We start from the raw sequence: 26734 nt of genomic DNA, 5'->3' as shown, positions 1-26734 counted from the left end.
CCACAAGATACAAACATTAGAATTAAAGAATCAGAAAAAAATAGAAAACAAATTAAAACATATATCATAAACACACACATAAATACACACCAGCACAATAATTAACAACATCCAGCATGTTGTGTAAGATGGGCCTTATATAATCACTTCTCAAATGCCTGTCAGAATAGAAAAGTCTTTGCTTGTCTGCAAAAGGAAAATAAGGAGGATGCCAGTCTAACGTCTCTGGGAAGGCAGATTCCAGAGCCTGGGGGCAGCCACTAAGACGGCCCTCTGAAAAGGACCTCTCCATGTGGAGGGCACTAGGATGGGGAAGTCTATACTGTGGGTTTGGAGGGGTGGAATATTATCTTCATTCACAGTTATAACTAATATATACAGCTGTGTATACTTCTAGTTATAGTGTTCTGTTCTGAATTATCAGTAGAACGGTTCAGGGCTCGTTTGGCTCTTGGCATATTTCAGGGTGCAATCCAATGGTCCTGAGGGGAGCATTCTGGATCCAAACATTCTGTGGCCTTCTTTCCCTACATGTGAAGAGGAAGGTCCACCATAGAAAAGCCTCCTTGGCTGGGTAGCAGAAACTTCAACCACTCTTCCCTCTCCCTTGTTGGGTCACTGACAGCATTAGATGCTGAAAGAGGGTGCACTGGTGGTCCCAGATCAGGGAAGAAGTTTCATGTGTTGGAACCAAAGCCTTCCCCTATCAAACACCTCTAAGAAGGGAAATAGTTATGTTGCTCCTGATTTTGGGACATTTACTTTCCTTTTGAAGGCAAAGGGGAGAAATGAATTAGTTGCAGCCAATGAAACATTAAGGAAAGAGAAGGACACATTCTGGCCTGGCTGATGTGAGGCTTAAACGGCTTTGACCAGTGGTGCTTTCACCACTGAGATTCCCTCCCAACCCACCACAGAATGATTGTGTTACTCCATATCTGCCTGGATGCACTGTTGTACTTTGGCCTTGAACAGCTGTGCAGTCTTCCTGAGTGACCTGTAACATCATTTTTCAGTGACAACACACCCTTATGAGAAGCTGGCACTATCAATGATTTCACTAGCAAGCTCTGCATTCCTTTTTGTAAAAGTGATGATGTTTTGCTTACATCACTACTCTTGATCTTGGGTATGTTACATACTTTCACTTGGTAAAACTGAGAGTCTAATTACATGTGATGTCAGTCATGCAGCTAACCCTAGCTGGCAGGATTATCTAAACATAAATTTCACTTGCAGGTGACCCTGACCCATATTTGGACCCTGATATAAAGTGCCTGTGTGTGGTGTGCCAACAGACAAGGTACTGCTTCCTCCAAGAATTAGCCAGAGTTCAGCAAAGGTGAGCCTGATCTAATCAACCTGAGCATAGCTTGATCCATGAGCTACAAATATCAAGCTATCACCCCTTCAAAACAGTCTGTATCAGCAATTCCAGATCAGCTTTCCTGCTGCTCACATCTTTATAGTCTGGAACATGTCCCAGATAAGTAGTTCATAGTCAGGCCATCACAGACATCAAATAAAAGTTAAGATCTCTCACTGGAATCAGATAGAAAGGAAAGTAGAATTTGTTAATACATTGGTGACACTGCATGCTAAACCTCTGAACCGTTACTGTCACCGGTTTCATAGACATGTTACATAGAATTAGAGAAGGACTAGTTAAAACCCTGAGGGAGTCCAAAAGCCAAATGCCAAGGAGAAAAACAGTTTTTCCACAACTCCTTCTAGAATCTGCCTTCCAAGTAGGATGAGAGCCAACAAAACACAGATCTATTGAAACCCACTGACAAGTCTAGCCAGACTGCAGGGGTGTGTGTGTGTGTGTGTGTGTGTATTATGGTATTTATGCGCCGCCCTTCAGCCTTAAAGGCTATCAGAGTGGCTTACAATTTTTATTTATAATTAGATGGTTCCCTGCCCTCAGGCTTACAATCTAAAAGGCATGACACAAAAGGAGAAGGGAATGGTGGTGGGAAAGGGGATGAGGTCCAGTGGTTCTTCTCTCCCTCTGAGGCCTGGACCAAGGCAGATGGACTGGAGGGAGGGCTCTCTTTCTTCAGGCTAGCCCTGATGGAGCCTGTTCACTAAGCCTGTTCACTTCCTCGCAGGCCGAAGGATGACAGCATATATACCATCCCTGTTGAGGTTCTGAAGTAGTTTGTCAATCATGCTGGTGCAGTTTCACACCCAAAACCAAGCAGTTTCACGCTCAAAACTGGGTAGGAAGCTCAACTGATATGAATCTAGGTATCAGATAATGGAAGCCTGATCTATTAACTCACATACTCAAAAACCATTCCCACCACTGCAGAAATTTGGAGTCCCAGAAAAAATACACCTGAACATGTCTGGGATTACAGTTTGGGTCCGCATGAACCTGCAAGAACTCTAGGATCTTCAGGGAAAGGCTTTCTCTCAATCCCATCCCCATCACAGGCTCACTGTGTAACTGTATCAAGGAAGGTTTTTATTACTGATGTATGTATTTTAATTATGTATTTTAATTATTTTTTATTTTTTGTATTTTTAAAAATAATCGTATACTGTTTTAATTGTGATGTTTTTTAAAGAAATTGCATGGGTAAATTTTAATTTATTTTCTTCTGTGAAATTGATTGATTTCCTTCTTGGATCCCACTCTGGGTCAAGCAAGGCTGCATTCTATCAGCCTATTTGGTCAACCTGTTTGCAGAAAATATCATATAAAGAGCAGGCTTAGACTCAGGAAAAGATGGAGTAAAAGTAGGAGGAAGGAATGTTAACAATCTAAAATATGCGGATGACACCATACTACTAGCAGAAAATATCACAGACTTGAAACAATTAATAAAGAAAGTCAAAGAAGAAAGTGTAGAGGTAGGCTTTATGCTGAACATAAAGATAATAAAAAATTATGACTATAAAGAACCTACATACATTCAACCTATGCAATAAGGCAATTGAAATAAAAGAATTCCTGTACCTTAGTTCAAACAGTGTGGGACAGAATGGCTTGGAGATGTCTCATCCACTAGGTGGCCATGAGTCAGGGCAACCTCAAGGGCAGTTAACAGTAACAACAACAATATGCTTCTATTTTATTTTTCTTCTTGTTTTGGGGTGTTTTTTTAAAAAAAAAAATTGGGGCTTTACAAATGTTGCAGCACAGGCTCACGAGCCCTGCAATCAAGTCCTATAGTGGCACCTCACTGGATGCATGGAAATTTTGACACAGTGTATATGTGTCAAATTTAATATGTAATTTGTTTTTATCCTTGTTAAATATATATACTGAAAGTGCAATCGTATTTGCAATATTTAATTACAGTTGGTCACACAGAACCCAGAAAAGGGTACATTATCATATGTGTTTGGGGGGGGGGGGGGGGGGGCCAAATTTTTTAAAAAAAATTTTTTTATTTAACAATTGACCACCCCCCCCCCCCCCCCAATTCCCTTTAAAACCAAGTTCATACGGTCCATACACTTTCTTTAAAAGCAGAATTGCATTTCCAGGTCTATGAACTTATAAACAAGGCACACATGAAGCCACCAACAGGGAGCTGGTAGGACACTGGGGAGCCAAGAGGTGTGACAAAAACATCTGGGAATGCACATATGTCACATAAGCTATATGTTGCCTAATCTTGGTCTAGCAAGAAAGATTTAACTTCCCTTTAAGGAGTGTTTTCAGACAATACATAAAAGCACAATTCCTACTCAATCTGTTATGATTAGTAATTTTTTTCTTTCTTTTTTTTTCTTGTGATAACATCTCTACTGTAGGAACTGCACAATTTGTCTTCACCCAAAGAGCAATATTTTTTTTTTTAAATGGGAAAGAGCTAGCTGGTTGTGAGAGTACTACCAATATGCCAATTAAATTGTACCCATGATATAATCAGTAATGAATTGCACACATGTAGTGTGAAACAAACAGACACAATAAATTATAGCAACTGATTTTTAAGAGATACAACAACAACTTCATACCACACCTATTTGGAAAATCTGTGCATTTCCAATGAATTTACTGGAATGTCATAAACTTGTATGTGCTCCCTAAGGCTAAATGTAAGATCATTATTAAAACTAATCAGTATAAGACTCATTAGTAAAAGTAGGAAAAAAAACCCAAAGACATAATGGATATTGCCCTGTATACAGAAGAAATCTAAATACGACCAATTCCATAGCAGTAGCCCAAGGCTGATGAGGAACTACGTAATAACAACACTGCATTTACAACCTCAAATTTATATGTAGCTACAGAAAATCCTGATATGGAATAATCTATAAATGGTGCTTCTCTTCAATTTTTTATCTCTGACTACCACAAGTCAGTCCAACTAGGAATGGCACAAGCCTGGTTCTATATGCCAAAAGGCATATAGAACCTGCGTATCCTCTGTCCCACTAGCCTGACCATTTTGTTTTATTTTATTTTATTTAAAGAATCATGATGGATGCACCAAAATGTTTGGATAAGCATGATATTTGTTTTTCGGATCTCAGCATTTGCTCCCCACCACCACACACACAACTTGCTAAATATAACAGCTATGGGGCACATATTCTGAACTGCAAACATCTAGTTCATGAATATAATTACAAAAAGCCAGGCACTTCACAGAGCTCTCTTATTTCTTTGCTTTCAGCACAACCTTGAAAAAGACATGTTTTACAAAATACCTTGAATAATGTCAAAAGTGGGCAAGAAAAATAACTTTCAGGAACAAGGGCCACTCACAGAGATATCCTGCCAGCAGCTCTTAGGATATATTGCTTATATGCTCTTTTTTCAGCTGTGATAGCTTATCTGCAATAGAGACACAGTCTCACACATAACTAGATTTGCCTAGGAGTTTATAGTGTTGACAGCTATCTTTTTGCACTGCCAGCTCTGGATCTCTTGCTGTTGCTCTTGCTCTTGCTTAGACAAGAACCAAAAGTTACACTGTATACGTATCTGCTTCGTAAAGCACCTGCCACAGATCTTTTCCTCCTTTCACTCACGTAAGACTGAAGAATAAATAAATAAGAACACTGAAGAATAAATAAAGTCAGCATAAAGTTACTGCATGCTAAGTTTCGCTGCTTTCACTGTACTTCATTGGCTGCTTTTCGTAGGGGCAGGAAAAATGCAATAACATTATAATTTTTTCTTATTATTCTGTTACTGCTCTAAGGTGGCAGTACATGTGTGTGACATTTCATGCTCGCTATAGATATTTTTCCAGGGTTGGGGGTAAAAAGACCTACAGGCAGACAGACAAAACTGTTGGGTGGTATGCCAATGCCAATATCTAGTACTGTAGTAGTCGGGCCCTCAAAATGCCATCTAAAAATTGTTGTTCCCATCATACAAACTGAATTCTTGATGAACAGGTACTTCCTATGATTTTCTATAAGATAAACAATTATATGAACTACAGAAATGTCATGCAGAAGATTATGGAAGATACACGATATACTGACAAAAATGTAATAGTAAATAGATGGAGGAGTTTGTATTACCCAAAAAGAAAGAAAAGAAATGCCATACAGAAGAAATAGTAACTCGTCAGAACATAAAGGCAAGGCACATTAACTGTCTTTGATCCAACATATTACTGTTTGTTGTTTTCATACTGCCATTTAACACCTGCTTCCATGAGAAAACTGTTCTGTTTTCTACTATCAATACAATATAAATATCTCAGTGATTCTGCAGACCAAAGTGGGCATTTTAAGCACTTCAGGGACTAATTTTCTGAGCCATGGAAGGCCATGACAGTTAAAGTGGTGTCAAACTGGATTATTTCTGCAATAAAGATGAAGCCCTAGTTTCCCAGAGTAATAATCCAACGTGGTTTTTCCTCAGGGGAAAAAAATAACATTTTTTTAAATTGTGGTTTTACCATTTCCCAAGGGTTTTGAGCCCCTAACACCAGCAAATGTGGAGGAACCCCTATATTTGATGTTAAATGGTGTAGCAGACCCTGCAGCCACTTAAAAAGAGGTACCACCCTAGGAGTATCCTAGTGGCTTCTAGGAGAGGCAATCATTCTTATTGTTGGGAAAAAAAACACAATTCAGAGCATCCGGTGGGGAGGGGGAACCACAAAAACAAACTTAGGGCCACATACACCCCAAAGGCTGTACTTTGCCCATCATTGTTATAGGCAAATATGTACAGGCTAACACTCCTAGCTTTATTGTTTAGGCCAAAATCTTGAAAACACAAATGAGAAAATACATCCACCGACATGCTTTCTGGAAGCTATGGGTACTGTACATGTCAACATTGTGACACAGCCAATGCACGGGCCATATTGCAAGCAACAAACAATTGTACTGATCATTGTCCAAATCCTTTCCTGTCAAGCCATATTAGGTATGTCTCTGTGAACATTCAAGCATGGAAACATTTGTTTGCTGCTTTGGGTGGGGGGGGGGGGGAAATCCCACTTAGATCCTAACTCCCTTTACAAAAATATAGGAAGTTTCTTCTTGTGTTTCTGGCACTTGAATCTCCACCACACACCTTGTCACACTTGCCCTAGGAGAGTTTTATCTTACCAGCAATGTTTTTGGTGGTTTCTGCTACTGAATCACCATATTTGCTTTGAAAAAGTCTAGCTCTTGTCTCTGCCTCCCCACAACTAGATGTTCTTCTTAGCTTGCCTGGTATAATATTGTTTCCTCTCTCAGCTTTTGATTCTGTAGAAAATGTTCCTCCACCCAGCTGTCTTGCAAAACATTGGCTGTTCCTAGGAACATGCTATTTAGAGATCTACTCATTAAAGCCCCATATAGCACCTACTCTTTGCTAGAGCTTAATAATGGCCTTCAGTTCATATCTTTGGATATCAAATCATTTGCAGAAAATACTGAAAATAGCACATAAGTAACAAAAGATCATTCATTCTTATATATGTATACATCCATTGCTAATATGAACCTGTTGCCCACTTCTGTTTTCTCTTGGTTTCCATATTGGTGGATCGGTTTATATTTATCTAGCTGTTGCTAATTCTGCAGGACTGTACAAAGTATTCTTGCGTTTGTTCAAAAGAAATCAAGCAAGATAAAAACAGCAGATGATGAAATAAATGAGATCTACCTGGAAGTTTTCTTTCTAATATGTATTCTGTAGAAAACACATTCACAACATTGATTGACCAACACCTTATTACGTATATTTATTTCCCTTACCTATTTAACATGTTGGATTGGTAGATCCTCTTGTCCTGTGTGTTGTAGCAACTACTCTTAGGCTCAGGAATGAAGCTGTGCTCAGATAGCATGTCAGAGGCGGCCGTGGTTATTATGGCTATTCCGTCCTTCACCCTGTCACGAAGACCATAGTCCCATTCATCATACGACACAGAAATAAGTCCAGTTGGGAATTCAGAGGGCACCGTGTCTGTATCTCCAGCCACCAAACTGGGCACAATCCATGTGTAATCATACCCAGTCAGACCCACAGAGTTAGCCACCTCAAAGATATAGGTGGCTTCTTCCTTAGTACAGTAAAGGAGGATGACAGGACTCTGGAGTTTCTTGAGCTGATTCTGGATCTTTGAGTCCCCATCATCCAAAGACATGTCCAGCAGAAGTACTTCTTCTAGCTCCCAGCCCACAAAGCTGTTCTCAATAGTGCTGCGGATCTTGTTGACAAAGTCCTGATAGCCAGGAAAGTAGGTAGTGACAATGGAGAAGATGTACCAGTCATATTCCTCCATGATATTGAGCATGACAGAAGCTTGTTGTTCTATTGATGGGCCAAATTGGAAGAACATGGATGATTCATCCTATAATAGTAAGGGGGGAAAGAAGGAAAGGTCAAAAGAAAGAAATGCTAAAATATTTGAAAAACTCTACTCACATAAAGGAAGACATTATGTCATGTTAGCTTTGTAGACAGATACATGGCTGTGTAATTATCTATAACTATACATGCACAATATAGCAAAACGTCAGTGAGATGGCATTAAATGGTTACAAGTTGTTGACTGGTTTTATACAGTTTAGTCTGCACTTAGCTGTAAGAAGTGAGGCGGTAGTCTACAAAGAGAACAACAAAGGGGGGGGGGGAGGAATAATCAGTTGCAGTAACAAGTGACTCTCTTCCAGGGAGATGTCCAAGAAAGCAATGCCCTTTCTTGTGTAGACTGACATGCTTTCCTCACTACCTCAGATGTTTCATATAAGCCTGACAGTAAGGATAATGGTAAGCAGACATAACAAAATATGGTAGTCAGTGAGCCTGAGACTCTGAGCAAGAGCTGTACCCTTCTTTTCAGCCATGTAAAAAATTATTGGGGCATCTAGTGGTTCCTGGTGTCAAAAAAAAAAACCCTAGCAAACAAATTATAGCATCCAAAACACATGTGGCAAAATATACCCCTTCCCAAGTCCAGTGAGCCACACTTGACGTATATGACCAATACTACACAGGCATCTTACTGTCAAAAGATATTCTAGCATAATTACAGTACTAAATGCACAGTAAAGTTTCTACATATTTTTGAATCATTCTATAATGACAGAATCTTGAAGAATTTGAATGTTGGACTAGGACACTGAGGGGCGAGGGTTCGAATTTTTGCTCACCCATGGAAACCCACACGATGATCCCAGGGAAATCACACACTCTCAGCCTCAGAATAGCTTCAAAAACAACCCCCCTCTGAACAAATTCTGCCAGGAAAACACCATGCTAAGTCAACAGGAATGACTTGAAGGCATAGAACAACCAATTAGAGAAATGCTAGATATGTTGAAAACAGGTTTAATTTCAACATGCCACAAAATACACACAATCTGCTATTTGAGAAGAAAGGAAATCTTAAAACTACTTTCTGATTTACAATAAACAGTTGAAAGGAATTGCATCAAACAAATAAGAGAATGAGGTTATATTACACATATTTATTACAGGATTTTAAGTCTCCATTCTAAGAAGTATTTCAAATTAGACAACAGTGGGCTTATGGAAGTTGAGATCAGAGAAGGTATATTATTCAGAAGGAATGTTTCCATTTTCATTCAGGGCGTAACTAGATGGTTCTCACTAGCAGGAATCTAAATATTATTGTGGGAGGCCATTGAATACATGTAATTTTCAGTATTAATGTGCATACACACCATCGCTGTTCATCAGTTTCTGCTTGAGCAGGCATACCACCGCCACTGCCACCAAATCAACAAACCAATTATGAACTTGCACAAGATTTTTCATAAATGGCTCGGTGGCCTGGCAGGGAACTGCAGCTGCAGAAACTGGAAGAAAAGCAGGGGTAAATAAAATGTCAGTACACCTGGATCATAACTATTTGCATGTGGACACATTAGAAACACATATCTAAAGCAGGGAATTTGTCTCTTTATTAATTTCCTATTGATTTTAATGGGCATGCCCTCAGTTTTCCTCTGAACTGCATCAACAGTACAAACATTTTAGAAAAGCTATTATTTAATAAGTATTACCATGTGAGATGTTGTACTTCACAAAACCTCATCTTTCCTGAATAGACACCTGGCCACCAAAGAGAGAAAGTAATGGATCGATCCCGTTTGCTGTTTGTCTATTGTTGTTTGTTTTTATCTACTATTTAAATTGCTATTTATCTTTTAACATGTTTTAAAGTGTAATATGTTTAATTCTATTTTAAGGGAGGGGGGTTGAGGGATATGATTTGTATAATTTTTAATGCTGTAAGCCACTCTGATTGCCTACGTGCAGATGGAGAAGGATATAAATAAATATTATTATTATTATTATTATTATTATTATTATTATTATCTCCATCTGAATGCACAGTTATTTAAACCTATTTGCTGTGGATCTGCTTATAAAATGCCATGGACATGTCTATAGGTATGTCGTTGCTATTCTAGAGTCATTGCAATTCTGGCTGTTATCATAGCATCAGCAGAAGGCTACTTCAGTTCAAGCAAAAGGTGAAAATTGTTCAAACCAATCCATCTTGGCACCTGGCAACATGCTTTTGTGTTTAATCACCATGGCATTTCAACTACCTAAATGAACTTTAGCAAAAATAGCAACATCAGCAATCACAAGTGTGGGATGAAGAAAGATAAAGGACAACATTGCAGAGGGAAGTGTTTCTATAGTAATTAAATCTAATGGAGATTCTAATAAGGACTAATCAATAAAATAAATGAAAAATGTTTGCAGCCCTCAAACACAAGGACATTTCTCTGTGTTTTGAAAATCTGTTTTCTCGCAACTTTTTCACCTGCAATGGGTAATAAGGATGAGAACAATGGAAAAAGTAAGAGGTCTAGCATGAAAGAGGAGGAAAGGATTGTGTTCAGCTTTTAGACTAAGGCCTGGAACAGACAGGCCAATTGAAGCAGCTTCCAGCCACTTTGGAGGCATGGTTTTCAGACAACACTTGTCTCCAAAGTGGCCTGAAGCTGCACTGAAGCCGTGCTCCGGTTCTTTGGACTGGAGCAAAAAGGAGCTGGGATAATCCAGCACATACAGGTGCAGGATGGGTCCTACGGCTGTGGGCCCCTTTGGGAGCAGGCCATGCAGTAAGCAGGGCCCTGACCCATTTGTGGCTGGAGTGGACTAGGGCTGCACTTTCACACCTGTCTTCTCCAGTCCTAAGAGTCAGAAAAAACCCAAACCAGGGCATGTGTGGCTAAGCAACATCAGAGTGTGGTCAAGATGGAAAAAAAATTATTAATGAGGAAGAACACACAAACTAGAAGAAGCTGCAGCAGGTTTCTGTTGCCTGAAGCTACTGGTAAGGGCAAGATTCTGTCACCACCTCTCCTCTCTGCCCTGTTGAGTTAATTAAGACTGCCAAATTGCTTCGAAATTAATTGCAATCATCTGAATTTTCACTGCTGCTCTTCTGGATTGCTAACTCCCTTGTTACTCTCACAACTTGCTCCATGCCCACAGAAGTAAAACTAGGACATTTTACAAGCATCTGAAACAGATGACAACAGATTTAATTAGAATTGTCCCTGCCAGCGTGTGACAGTTGGAAGATACAAAAACCCAATTTAATTTTGGTAAGCCAGATATTGTTCTATAATATATTCTGTAGCTTCCAGTTCCACTACATGTATTTTTGCCATATTAGGACAATTGGGAATGCTTACTGTGCTTTATTCTGCATACTCCAAGTTCTAATGTCACTGTCATAAAGGCTGTACATTTGGTATTTCATTACCATATATTACAATTTTTTCAGCTTTGTATCCATATGTATAAAAGATAAACCTGTTAGAAGAGGAAAAGACCCTACATGTGTCAACCTAGTGACACATTTGAAGGTATGCTTCAATGAAATCTATGGTTTGGAACTCTTTATAAAACCTTAATGAATTGCAACTGTAATTTTGCACTTAGTAAATTTTCTTTTTTCTTTTTCAAAATATTTTTATAAGAAGAAATTTTCCATACTATAAAGCGACACATAACAGAAATAAATTGAACAAAAATACATACAAAACATAGATAAACATAAAATTACGAAGACACTACTAAACTGACAAAATTAAAAAGCAGGAAATCGTAACTGTAATTTCCAATTTTTCAACTAATGATTATATATGATATGATATCTAATTTCCTCTATTGTCCATCCCTTATCTTAAATTTCTACTGTTGATTAATCTTTCTAATCTTCAAATCCAATTACTGAACATTTCCCCTTTAGATCTGTAAGAAAACACTTACTGGTTCCCAATATTTCTTAAAACTACCAAGGGATTCCTCTCTGATTAAAAGAGCCAATTTATCCATCTCTACCAAATCATTCAATTTCAGTATCCAATCATCCTGTGTTGGGGTCATTTTGTCCTTCCATTTCTGTCTCTACAGAAATCTCACAGCTGTAATCATATATTACATAATTCACTCTTACTTAATCGCATTCAGTATATTGTTTGTCACAGGATACAGACCAATGAACATGATGAGTTTAAAAGAGGGTATATTCACACTGGCATTTTACCACTGGGTTACTGCTGCAAGTACTCCTGTTGCATGTTTCTACTGCTGTAAGGTTGATGCTTGACCAGAGTTGTTATAAATCAAATAGAAGTTGACATAAATTGTTGCTGAAAGATGAAACAATAATTTATTGCTGATTCCATTGTAATATTTGAAAGAGATAAACAATTTAAGAGTAGACTATTTGTGTTCTCCTTCAAAAAAAAATAGATATATTCAAAATGCAGTGTCACCCATACTCTCATCAAATAATGTGGAATAGCCACCATTATTCTTTTCAGTTTTGGAGCAAAGCAAAAAAGGCAAAATGATATGCAATCCAGTTCTACTGAAGAGATAGGTTTGAATAGCATACAAATGAAATAACTCCTTGCTGAGTTTAAAGCATGTAAATATTGTGCTTGTGAAAGTTACTGTGACTATAGAACTGGGGGGGGGGGGAATATATTAAAATAGTAAGCTTTTTCTAGCCTTGACATGTCTATAAGCATCAGTACAAAAACAAAACAAAACAAAAAACTTTAGACTGTTAATGGTTAAAATTTAACCTATAGTTTTTCCCCTCAAAATCTGATATACTTATCTTGTCAAACAAGTGTACTTTAACCACTCATTATTAACCTCTCTGCTGTACTTCAGTTATGAACTGTTCAAGTTAGTCTCTTCTATGACGATAAATAAATTACTCAATCAAGACTTAAACATATGGATTGCAGCTGGCTAAGAGGTGAGATGAGTAATCTATAAATATATTCAGTATATTACCAGAAGGGATTTATTATAGAAAAATAATAATAAATGGAGACCAATCGATGGAAAGGAAAAATGAGCAGTGATATTTTAGATGCTGAAAAGATCTTTGATCATTCATTAGATAATTGGTATACAATGCCAGATGTGCACAAACAGACTCCACTGTGATTAGTGGTGTTTACCCAATGGTACATGTGCAAAGGAATTTAGCTTTAAAGTATTAAAATCAAATTATAACACTTATCCTATGGTTTTCTATCTGGTCAATTTTAATTATACAAAGGCACAATAAAGACTCACTGCCATCACTACTCTCATGTTCATCTAATGATCCCTGCTTTTCTTTGCCTGCAGAGCTTCAAAGGTGTGCCATGAAAATCTCTGGCAACTTCCTATCTCCTCTCTTCACAATTTGATCAGCCCTATGCAAGAACATTGCCATAATCCAAGGCTTTCAGCCTTCCTTCATGCTTCTGACAGCTATGAGAAATGGTTACCAGGTCAGCAGATTCTTGCTCTGCATACCTTCAAACCTTTTGCGGATGAAAACTGGGACACATACAGCCAATCAACATCATGTGTGCCAGTGGCATCACTGGGGGGGGGGTTGCAGGGTGTCTGGACCACACCAGGTAACACCCTAAGGGGGAGGGTTACACCACTTCTGCTCAAACACCTGTATTTTGTGGCAGAAACATTGTGGCATTTGCCTGTATCTCTTTAAAATGCTTTAAGAGATGGTGGGAGTGAAGTAAACCTCAGTGGGAGAAGAAAGGAGGGGACCCAGAATTTTTTTAAATGAAAAATAAAAAAAAATTTTTTTTAATGAAATTGTTTTTAAAAATGTTTTCTTTTAATTTTCTTTACAAACATTACATTTTAACTAAACCTTCATTATGTATATGTAAATACATTTGGGTTATGCATATGATATTGTAATTTTAAGGTATAGTTTTAATTTTACTAGTTGTTTATGTCACAACTATTAGCATTACATTCAGTGGTATATGGGAATTATGATTTACGAGTAATATTAGTGCAAAAAAGCAATACTAAGAATTCTATATAATGTCAAATGGGAGGAGATCAATGAGGGTGGTGACACCATGAGTCCACACCGGGTGACACCAACCCAAGGGACGCCACTGGTGTCTGCTCAAGATGGAAAACGTTAATGTGGAAGATTAGAGAGGGTTGCAGCAGTTTGCTATTGCTTGAGCCCACTGGAAAGGGTAGGATTCCTCCCCCTCCTCTTCGCTCCCTCTACTGAGCATATTGAGTACAAATTGCTTTTGCACTGTGAACATAGTTTGCAGCAATTGTAGTAAGCTGAGGGCAAAGAAGAGAGAAACTGGGCCATTTTAAAAGTAGAAGAAAAAGAGGAACAAAAGAGGATTAATTAGGACTGTACCTGCCAAATCAGTACAAATGGAAAGTATGTACTGTGAGATTTCGGTGTGGGGAAACACTGAGATAAAGGGCACACTCCTAGGGATATCACAGAAATGGGGCGGGTGAGAATTCAGAGGTGAAACAGAACTGCTTTTGGGTGAGCTGATTGTCAAAACAGACATGAGGGCATTTCTGGTTAATAGGCCCATAATTTGGGGAAACCAGGTAATAATCCAGAGGTGAGAGAAAGGGAAGAGAATTTTTTTCAACAGGTGCCAAAATGTATCCAGTAAATGCAAAAGTTACCACCATTTCCACTAGGATTTCATCTCTTATGCCCTGATCCTCAATACACATGACAAATTGCTTGGCTTGTAGATGTCTCATCGCTAGCCCTTAGGAATTATTTTTTCTGTCCAGTCATTTGTGTTGCTGCTGGATGGGCTCAAAGTCCAAAGGTGACACTTGACTTCTTGCCTCACCAAATAGCACAGTTCACCGGCCCAGTCCACTCCCTTCCCCTGGCTTTTTGGTGCATTGACCTTTCACAAATGAAGTACCAACAACTACACATTGAATCAGAGAACAGCGAAACTAGTGTTCACCTGGTTACCTGAGAGAGCATAGCTAAGTGATCAAACTGAATCCCTATGAATTGTAGGTTTGGTCCAGTGTGTGAGGAAGCCCTAAAGGACTGTTCTTACTAGTTCATTTACTTACTTACTTAAATATTTATACCCCTTCTGATATCTGAAGATCACAGGGAATTTTACAAGAACATCAGTTTAAAAAAAATTAAAATCACAATAATGTTTACAAGATTAAAAATGTATTAAATCACTTATCCATTAAAACCAGACAACTTAAAACTAATTAAAACAATTTAAAATAATGCCAACCATAGCACATGTCAAAATTGGGGAGTGGGGTCCATTACGCCCCAAAGACATTAATAAAAAGCTTTGTTTTGACTTGGTTCAAGAATGACACCAGCACTGGTACCAATCAAGCCCCCAAGGAGAAGATTTTCCATAACTGGGGATCCACCACAGTGAAGGCCATCTCCCTCCCTGTCCTCCCACAATATGGTGCTCTCACCAATGAGACACAGGGGAGTTCAGAAAGAGAGAGAGAGCTGGAAAGGAGATGAGCTGCAACTGCCATGGATAAGGAGTAGGGCCTTTCTACCTTGTAGGTAGGATGATTTTCATTTATAAATTCATGAGGGGCAAAAGGGTAAATTCTTTACAGTGGAATTTCTAATAAAACATACAAAATGGGTGTAAGCACATGTTTTATTTGGGCTTTTAGGTGTGGATCCAAGGCTGCAATATCACTCAGCAGCATATGAAGAGTCCTACAATCAAGTCCTAGTGCATTTGCATTTCACAGGATGCATGAAACATTTAGGATGTTGGGTAGGGGCTCAGTTTTAGTATACAATTTGGCAGTATTCAAAATGAATTTTAATTGTGACTGAGTTTGTAATATAATTATAATTAGCCCCAGAGAACCCAGAATGATGTACACTGGGTGGAAATGGGTATTGATGGATGCCCGACCTTTAAAGCAGGGTTGGGAATCAAATGGTCCTATCTAGATGATATTGGAGTGCAACTCTGATAATTCATCACCATCCATTGGTTAGGGATGCTAGTACATCTATCTATCTATCTATCTATCTATCCATCCATCCATCCATCCATCCCACCCAGCCCTGGGACTCAAGGCAATTTACAAAGTGAAAGCAAGCTAAAATTCCACATCATTGAGACATGTCAAGGTTAAAATATAATTAAACTGTAAAAAAAATTAAAAGTAAATTGGAAACACACACACTTAAAAGGGCAATGACAACAAATACATACAGTGTAATATCTTAGTGAAAGCTTTTCCCCATCAGCAGTTTATTCCCAAAGGCCTGTCAAAACAAAGCAAAACAAAACAAAATAAGACTTTGCCTGCCTCCAGAATGCTAGAACCTGTAGTCCAACAACATCTGGGGAAGCTACATGATGACCATGTTGGGGCGTAGAGAGACATGCTGTGTCCACTACAACCACGTGCAGAGTTGATCCACACAGGCAGGATGCCACGAGAGGCTCTTGGAGAGATGTCTGCAAAGGCTTCAGGCAGAAAAGGAAAAATTCCTCCCATGCAGGATTCAGCCTTGAGCTCCTGGCTTGCAGAAATAAACACTGCTGGACAGCAAGGCTCTCACTCAAAGAAGAGGGCTTTAATTCACTTGTTCCAAACTATATACACGATCACACAGAGTACCAAACAGCTGTCTGGATACTCACAGCTCTATATACAGACAAAGTGCTTCACCAGTCACCTACCACAACAACAAAGATAATCACCTTCTCCCTTTTATAGGTGGTCTTGTGTGAAGTCATGTGGTGTCTTGCCACCAATGAAACCCTGTTGGTTTCATTGCCAGGGCAGGTTGCATCATACCATTTCCCATGATGCACCTCTTGACTGACTTCACCAGCTGTGCATGTTGCATCAGATGTCCCATGATGCACAGCTCCCAAATGCTGACTCATGCACACCTGCCACTTGAACTGTGATTACCTCTATTCCAGTTCCACCTAGTGGCCACATCCATGTCATTTCCAGGCCAAGTGTGCCACATGGTCCTGACAGACCAACCCTGCTTTAAAGCCATCTCATGAACAGAAATCAAATATTCTCACTTCTATTCATTCTCAGATTGTCACTCTACCTAGACATCTGGAGAAGCACAACAGTTTCCTGAGACTTCAGCCAGCGTCATGAGACCTGAGAACCTAGAGAGGTACTTTTAATATTGATGCTTCCCAATTAAGATGCCTCTGGGTATTTACCAAAACAGTCTCTGCCTGTTTTCCTTTCAGCCCACACCAAACTGTTTGCTGTGACTCAAGCGTGTGAAAGCCAAATCAGCCAAATTACAGGCTTACCGGAACCTTATCAAAACTGTCCTTCAAGGGGGGCTGCAAAGTACCTACTGCTTCTCATTGTCCCACCAAAACAGAAGACTGAGTCTTCTAGAACTTCTCCCACTAAAGAGGTAGTAGAGCAAAAGTGAGAGGAGTAGCAGCAGGATGGATTAACAGCTTTGCAGAATGCTTTGCCCCTTCACTATATGATACAAATAGGTACTTCTTAAATCAAACTTGATCTAATTTTTTAATGTTTATATTTCAGTTCTGCCACTAAAGATATAAGCATCTTGTGACATTCAAATGAAATACTGTCATAATGAGATTTGTTGCTTCAGTATGCTTCTGTAAACGAATTACATTATTTTTATTGTACATTATTTTAATTAGAGGAAATTCAAGTCTTGATGTAATCAAGATTTTAACATTAGAATTGTAAAGTGTTACATACAGTCTGACACTAAAGATAATGCCATTCCATAAGTGGAGGAGCATGGCTGGTTATTATTTCAAGTGTGATAATGTCATGATTCTCGGCAGGAATCCAACCAACAATTATTATTCTGTAGTGATCTCAAATCTATCCTTCCCTGCTGTGGGCGACATGTATCTTACTGCTCAGTGCTTCAGAAGAAAGGCAAAATATTTCACAAAAGCCTCAAAAGCCTGAAGCAGATTCTGCTGCCAGATCCTCTCCTTCCAGAATCCCCAAAGCTCCCTCATTCCATATTCATAATCAGCATTCTGTAACTCTGAGGAGCTGAGATTGCTGTGGATCCAATCTATATAGTTTACTGGCCAACTCAAATACCTCCCCCTGTTGAAAATCTGTTCTGAAGTTACTGTTGCTAGGACAACAAATTTACTACCTTATTCTGTTTCTAACCAATATTCCTTCTCATATGTTGCTTAACATCTACAGGAAATCACATGGAAAAGTCATCTGGACATCTGACTTGAGGTTTCATTGTAATTGTGGTTGATAATCAGTTTTATCCCTCTTTCTCATCAGAAAAAGGTCAGTCTAGGGCCCCATCTGCATGGTCCAAATATAGCATTCACCCCATCCCACCTCAACCCCTGCCTTCTCAGCAGGGAGACCAGGCACCGCACAGCTCAAACCCTGGTTCTGGTGCAAACAGACCGGATGACAGCCAGCCCATTCAGCACCAAGACCAGGGTAAAACACCCTTAACACAGATTTAAATAACTCACCAGTTTCTCTGGATCTTCCAGAAAGATCTGGAGCCCTCCAATCCAACATCTGCTGGCTGTTTAAAACAAGTCCTGCTTGGCTGCCCAATGCAGCTGCCACTACCATGGGTCACTCACTCTGAGGTCAGAATGTGGGTCCAGTCATGTAATTGAAGCTGGGTACCTTGTTCAGACCTCAAAGCAGAGTCACTCACAGTTGCAACAGTTTAGTGGAACACATGTGTGATAATCCGCCCAGCGTCAGAATGGAGGACCTTTACAATGGAGTAGGGCTGGGGCAGCTCTGGGTCTAGGATAATCCAGGCTGCCCCATACTAGTGCAGATCTAGGGCTGTCCTAACCCAAATATCAAATGGAGTTTGGTGTGATAATGAACAGAAGAAACACAGCCTCATCCCAGACAAGACAGGAATATTACTATTCAGTGGTTTCTCTATGCAAGTGATTGGTGTTCAGAGTCTTTTAGGTGGGGTTGCATTACGCTTCGAGGATTAAGTTTGCATTTGATCCATAGAATCATAGAATCATAGAGTTGGAAGAGACCGCAAGGGCCATCCAGTCCAACCCCCTGCCATGCAGGAACTCTCAATCAAAGCATACCCAACAGATGGCCACCCAGTCTCTGCTTAAATCCAGCAGTGTCAGAGGCAGTAGTGACTAGTAGCTTCCATGTCATTGAGTTGCAGGATCTGCTTCAGGTGATAGAACTCTAAAAGGCCAAAACTACCAGCATAAAAGGTTCGGCATCTGGACCAGTTCTATTAAAGCTCAGACTAAACCCTGGAGCAGATTCACCACCTCTCTCCACAAGCTGCTACAGTTTGGGGGCTTAAGTGATCTCTGTGATTTGAATTGGTTGAATTGGTTTTATCAGCTTCCTTCTTATTACACTTAATACCCTTTACACACTAACTGTGATCTTACCTGAAGACAATCTGGCCACAGTTACCTGTGCTCTAGCAATCTCATTTCTAAATGGTATGAAAACAGCAATTGGCTTAGAAAAAGGTCAGTAGAGTAGATAATTTGACCACATTTATGCTTCAGTTTTGTCAAGTTCAATGCAAAGTGAAGTATTTAGGAGTGAAATTAACAAAGAATAATTTGGGATTATTTGATAACAATTTCCAAAAACCCGGAATGTCACAAAAATGACTTGAGGACATGGAGTAATCTGAAATTATCCTTAATGGGAAGAATGGGATTTGGATCAAATATAAAAGCACATTTTATAGGTAGATGCCAAATGTGCACCACCCCCACCCCCATGAATTGTTTTTGAAAGGAGAAAGAATAGTAGAAGGTATATGGCTCAACTACAAAGATTTACTACTGTATAAGGAGTCTAAACCTAGATTAAAGTCAAGAGACGAATTGATGACTAAAGGAGTGAATTCTCAATGGTTTATATATAGACAATTATATGAAAGACCAAAAATAGATATTAAACTAGAAGGTACTGAAAGATAACACACAAAACTGGACACAATACTATTTACAAGAGATAACCATATAACCAGGATATTCTGAAATATTTTATATCAAAATGCTGTTGCAAGACAAATGCATGGATATTACCTTATCTGTTGCAAATTTTTTGTCTTTAGTTGTTAAAATTAGAGAGATTGAATTATCAAAAAGGGGCCAGGCAAAATATCCTAGATCTATCATTATATAACCAAAAATAATCTCCAGTTTTGTAACCCAATCTGATAATTTAATTTTACGTAAACTTCCTGTATCTTTGATGTAACCTCTCTATTTTATATGGTTTTAAGTTACATGTAACCTTACTGTTTTATATAGTTTTAAATTATAGCATGGCTTGCTGGGTCTATTGACTGTAAGAAAAGATTGAATTGTATATGGTGCCTATATATATACAGTGCACCCACGCCATATGTGGGCACACTATACACAGCTTCCAGCTTATGCGGAAGCCATGCACCATTTGAGGTAATGACGTGCATTCCCATGGTGTGCACACTGCCCTGAGCCATGAGCATGCACCCCATTGATTTTAATGGGGCACAAGCATACGTGGATTTCCTCTTATGCAGGGGGATCCAGAATAGGTGCCTTGCGTAAGGGAAGGGCACACTGTACAGTATTATTAAAAAGAGATACAGACCAAGAAACAATATAATAATGCACAATAAAATGAGTGCAATATATTGGTCAGCCAATTCAACTTGAGCAATAGGAAAGGTTGTGGAATAAGAATGTAAAATTTACACTATGTAATGATATGAAAGAAAATTATTGCAAAATGTTACACAGATGGTACCTAATACCAATGAAACTAGCCAAAAAAAAAAAAGTATTTTTAAGGAGAAGATAAATGTTTGCCTCCTTCTAAGACTTTTTGGGTCCTGCACTTCCAGTTAACCACCCTGGGTCCAATACTGGAAGATGACATTAAAAGTAAATAAATAAATAAATAAAATGTGGTAGTACAAACAGGAAAACAACCCACCTTAGCAAGTCTGTAAGCCCATCAATGTTTATTCTGAACTGAAACCAACAGTGACAGGAAAACAGATAATTTCTAAGGTAAAGAGATGGGAGATTTTATAGATATCACATTTGCCTTAGAGGGCTGACTTCAGGAGGAAAACAAACTCTGAAAATGCTCTAAGCTTAGGAAGTCCTCCAAAGTTCACCACTGACACAAACTACATTTGTGACCTTTAAGCAAATTATGCTTTTTATTGAATTTAGGTCCAACTTGCCAAACGTTTTGCTCCTGACAAATGCACTGGCAAGAAAAGGAAACCAATAATGAGGAAGCTGGACTTACAAAAATGTAAACCCTAATCACAAGAATATATGCTTTTTTTCCCCTACTTAAAAAGCAGGAAGGCATCATCAGTAATATTCCCTCATACTTTTAGAGTAGAGATTAATTCATCTGACAATTGAAGTCTGAATGGAAATCCAAAAAGATAGTTATGGACTCTTATAATTAAATTTTCCATATTCTTCAAACCTCATTTATTTCAGCAAATCTGACATGAAAGTGAGATCTTTGTTGCTTAAGAGTTCATTTACCGCTGTCTTGGACTAGCCTGCAGTGAGAGTCCTCTGCTTTTTTGCTTCTCTTTGCATTAATTTTTAAATTTAGTTTTCAAAGACTGAGTTCAATACTGACTGCAGTGTTAAGAATTATCATATGGTATTATGTAAAAGTGAATCTTTCTTCTAGGTCATCCCACTGAAATGCTATGAAACTACAATGATATCACAAAAATAGCATCTGGGTGCTATTAGTCTGGACAGATAGTTCTATAAGACTCAATAGTCAATTATCAGGGTGAGGAGACGTAACTGCAATCTCAAAATTCTATCCTGCTAATAGTAAGTAGTAGTACCCCAACTTCCATTGTTTTCTAATTATACAAATGACATTGCTACATTGTGTAGTGATGTTAAATATTTTCTAGCAAGCATTTTATCTAATATAACTTAAAAAATGGCTTTGCATAACAACAAGTTCAAATCCTAAATCCACTTTCCCAAGAAAAAGTCCAATTGAATTCAAATGCCTTCACCATTAGTGTACATTATATTAGCTTGTGCTTTAGCAAATGTAACCATAGTTACCATCAAGGAACACTGTATTTCACTAATCATCTGTATGACATCTGAAGTCATTTTTATGGTATAGTTTTTTTAATTAACTATGCTTTCCTTTAATCAAACATCTCACTGGCCTGTTAGAACAGGTAATGAAGAAGAGAAAGTTTGAAAGTGTTTAAAACTCCTTTTTAATGAGCACTCCAAAGTTTATAAATGTATCTTTAGTCATCTAAACACTTTTAGAGCTAGCAATTTGTCACTAGTTTTGCTTTTTAAAAAGAAAATTGCTATGAGCAGATAATTGTTCCAAGCAACTGGTCACTTCAGAGAATGAAGTTCTATTATTGCTGTTGAAATAACTAGCTAGTGTGTAAAATTCAGTGTGCACATATTGTTGACAGACCTCTTCTATACTCAAAGAATCATTGGGTCCAACATTACACTGACAGCAATGTGTCCTGGACCCCAATGGTTTCATGTTATTTTTTTAAAAAATTATTGAAATATAAAAATACAAAATGTTGGTCTGGACACTTTCACATTCACAATAACAACAGTATAACCTGACAACACGAACAAACAAACAAGTAGACAAACAAAACCAATACAATATACATACCAATCCAAAGACTTACATCTGAAAACACATTTAACATATAACTATTTTGCAAGAATTCTTCATATTCTCTTAAACACTTCCTAGTTTCCTATACTGTACTTGTTCTAATGAAGCTAAATCATAATTTCTAAAAAAGATAAATTCTATGCGTAAGATTGGGATTCGTAAGCAAATTGTTGCATTAACTAACACTATCAATATCAGAACATTTCAGAGACTATTATACTATATACATTTTCTACTTTTCAATTTACATTCAATATTCCCATTTCAGAACTAATAGTATTTTATATCTCAAAGAGTAGGGACACTTAACAGAGAGGTCTAGCCTTAGAGTGTAAAAGGTAAAAAGAGCGCAAACAATCAAATTGCTAATTTGGCAGAGTCATACATTCTCCATTGTTTCCAGCTGTAGTTCTGTACACATACCCATTCTTTTTCTACTTCTTTAAGTCTTTTTTCTTTCAGTGTTGCTGTCAGGATGTCCATCTGCATAGCATGGTTAAGATCATTTAGCCATTCTTCTTTTGTTGGTAGAGTGTTACTCTTCCAGTGTTTAGCATATAAAATCCTTGCTGTCGTTATCATGTACAAAATGATGCATCTGTTCGGCTTGCTTTTTCCTGCCTCATTACTTAGGTTTTCTGGTATCATATTTAAGAGATAGAGTAGAGGATCAAATGGTATGTTGCACTGTGTAATTTCAATTAATGCGGTATGAATTGTCTTCCAAAAAGATGTTGCCATTTTACAATTCCACCACATGTGAAGGAATGTACCATTAGCTTTATGACATTTCCAACAATCTGAATCTTCTGTCTTATAAATGTGTTTTAACTTATGGGGGGGGGGGTAATATACCAGCAATGAAACATTTTTTTAAAAAAAAATTCTCTGTAGTTTTGGCACAGCGTAAAGTTGTTAGATTCTTTGAGTGTCTTCTCCCATTTAGACAGTTCTATGGGTTTTCCCACTTCTTGAGCCCAGACCACCATACTGTGTTTTATTTCTTCATGTTCTAAATCTCTCTCTTTAAGTGCCTTGTAATACTTTGAGATATGACCAATGGTTTCATGTTATGTATCACTCTGGTGATGAAATTGTTGGTGTTGTTGATGTTGGATGCCTTCAAGTCTTTTCTGACTTATAGTGACCCCAAAACTAACCTATCATGCAGTTTTCTTGGCAAAATGTGTCCAGAGGGGATTGCTCATGCCTTCCTGAGACTGAGAGAATGTGACCTGTCCAAGGTCACCCAATGGGTTTCCATGGTTGTACAGGGATTGGAACCCTGGTCTCCCACTGTCTTGGTCCAGTGCTCAAACCACTACACTGCACTGGCTCTCAAAAGTAACTTGTCCAAGCTGTTCTACCATTGTTGCATTCCATCAAGCCATTTTTATTATGGCAACCCCAAGTTAAACCTATCTTGGCAGAATTTTTTCAAAGCGAATTTGTTGTTCCCTTCCTCCAAGGCTAAATTCAAAGACATAGCCATGTTACTCTGGAAATTCAGTGTGCCAAGTAACCTTGCAGCACCTTTGAGGCTAACTGAAAGAAAGAAGCTAGTAGCATCAGCTTGAGCCTACTTCCTCAGATGCATGGGGTGGGGTGCAGGGACCAGAGACAGACTTATATAAGCAGGCTGTGTATGAGAATGGCAACAGAAATGCAAAACTTTCTGGGTATGGAAATGAGGTGACAAATTCAGCTTTAAGGATATTGGAGGGAGATGTTGCCTAAAGCCAAGGGGAGTAGATAACCATATGAATGAGTATTGGAATGTAGTGTGGGAACAAGAAAGGAGATGTAATGAACTGGACAAGATGGACTGTCCATCAACAAGAGGATTAACAGAGACAATAGTTTCCTGGCACATTACACACATTATAATACTAGCTAACTCCCCAGCCTCATGGGGTCCATCTTGGCCAGTTCATATCATCTTCTTTCTGGCTCCCACACTACATTCCAATACTCATTCATGTGGATATCTACTCATCTTGGCTTTAGGCAACATCCTTTCTCTTGCCTTCATCCTCTAAAGACCACAGTTAAAACTGAACTTATGGCCTGAGACAGACGAGCCAAAAGGGGTGTGGCTGTGGCGATACTAGGGTTCCTTACTGTGCAGCAACCGCACAGTACAGAACCCTAGTATGTAATTGTGGTGCCATTTTCACATAATGGACGCATAGCGTCCACATGTTGTGGCACGTCCATTACATCATGAGTGCGCCATTGGTGCACTCGTGGCATAACCCGAGCGCCAGTAAAAGAACCCAGAACAACCGGGTTCTTTTAACTATGGAGGGACATAGAGCAGTCTAGTGGCTGTGGCTGGAGTTAAAATGGGTGCCTGCAGACCGCCATTTTTGGGCAGTCTGTACAGGGCCTTAGTTTTTTGTGGGTTTTGGGGGCTATGTTGCCATTTTCTAGAAGAGTTTGTTTCTGATGTTTCACCAGCAACTGTGGCTGGCATCTTGATTTTAGTTTGGTTCACCAAATGTAATGTTCAAATACAAATCAAGGAACATGAGAGGCTCTGCAGACTGGATCAACCAGAAAAAATCAGCAGTAGCAGAACACATTATAAACCATCTTGGGCATAAAATGCTGTTTGAAAACACTGAAATTCTGGACCATGCCAACAACGATCAGGTCAGAATGCACTGGGAAGCCATTGAAATCCACAAGCATCTGGACAACTTCAACAGGAAATAAGAAACCCTTAAAGTTAGCAAAGTTGGCCATTAATGCCAGCCATTAAAGCCTTTGACTTCAGAAAACTGAACTTGTCACCTCATCTCCATATCCAAAAAGCTTTGCATTTCTGTTGCTATTCTCATACACAGTCTGCTTGTATAGGTCTGTCCCTCAGCCCTTCATTCCAGTTCATGCATCATAGAAAGCAGGCTCAAGACTACAAAAGCTCCTGCTACCAGCTTCTTTCTTTCAGTTAGTTTCAAAGGTGCTAAAAGATCCCTTTGAATACCTCCTCTGAGAATATGGCTTGCCCAACGTCACCCAGGAGGCTTCCATGCTAAGCAGGAATTTGAACCCTGGTCTTCTAGTGTCCTAGCCCATGACTGAGCTCCCCACTATAATATTGTTAGCAGTATCTATGTTTGCCATATTATTAGAATTCTCCTTTTACAGTGGTTCCCACTTCATCTTAAAATTTAATTGTCAGTTAAAATGAGTGACTGATTAAATGTACTACAATAAATATATTTGAAATTAAGGCAGCACACATGATTCAGCCAAAAATCAAATTCCACAACAGATCTGCCTGAAGCAGAATGGGTCCAGATCAAATTGTTTCAAGCCAAATGGATCCCAGAGAGGTTTCCAGTGCCCTGAAGCACTCTGGTACTTTCCAAGTGACTCTAGAGTAGCAGGCATCACAGTTTCACAATGTGGTGTGATGGAAAGGAGTTGGAATACATAGTTAGAATTATAGTTGTAGCTTCCAGTCTGTGGTAAGTGTTACATCAGGGTGTTTTTTTTTCTGTCAGTTCCGGTCACAGCATTTGTGGGGAGCATTTCTGTGTGATGTCACTAAAGTTGTATATTCTTGTTTTTCATTTTTCTCCATTATTTAGTCTATGATCTGCTCAAAGCTATGTAGAGACAGATTCAAGAAGACAGTTCAGAATTGTTCACATGTATGTGTTACTTGTTAGTTGTGAATTAAAGAAAGTATTTCTTTCCCTCACCCTTTTCTTCTGAAGCTACTTGTGCATGCCATGTATATTTGGCTTTTTTCTCTATTATCTTAAGATTAATTTAATTTAACCATTTTAGAACTGTGTGTGTACGTGTGTTTGTGAACCAGGGAGCATTTTTCTTAGCCTTAAAACCTGACATTTTGGGAGAAAGGAAATATATTGAATGAATGAATGAATATAAATGGCTAGTTATTTTGTAAAATCAAAGAATACCTGCCTTTTAAAAAAGGGGGGAGGGGGAGATTTCCAGTTGGAGGGCAAAAGGAAAGGTGTTAAAGGAATTACTTTTAACAAAATATTCAACTGCTTATTTGTTTGGGGCTTGGGTCTGTTCTACTAGCTACAATTGTTTTTCACACAAACACACCAATTATTCTGTGATTTTGGGCTGGTGTTTGTTTTTTAGAATCACTCAATAAAAACCATTTTGAATCTATGGATTGGTCACAAAAGACAGATACAGCCTTGTTCATTTGCTAAAACAGGAAACACAGAATACATAAAGACACTTCCACATTCATCAAGATGTAGAATTTTAAAATGGAAC

The 26734-nt window shown here is 38.6% G+C and overlaps 1 protein-coding gene across 1 annotated transcript in view; it reads right to left on the bottom strand.

Annotated features, from left to right (window-relative positions):
• Positions 1-26734, bottom strand: part of GRIN2B (glutamate ionotropic receptor NMDA type subunit 2B) — a 336121-nt gene that overhangs the window by 175814 nt on the left and 133573 nt on the right. Inside the window, exon 3 of the mRNA XM_042470225.1 lies at positions 7183-7781. Within this exon, the coding sequence (XP_042326159.1) occupies positions 7183-7781 (599 nt within the window). The remainder of the gene's footprint in view (positions 1-7182; positions 7782-26734) is intronic.

This window comes from Sceloporus undulatus, chromosome 5, assembly GCF_019175285.1.
Source record: "Sceloporus undulatus isolate JIND9_A2432 ecotype Alabama chromosome 5, SceUnd_v1.1, whole genome shotgun sequence".
Taxonomy (NCBI): Eukaryota; Metazoa; Chordata; class Lepidosauria; order Squamata; family Phrynosomatidae; genus Sceloporus; species Sceloporus undulatus.
Note: the sequence above shows the minus strand (reverse complement) of the source record. Positions and strands in the feature narration are given on the sequence as shown.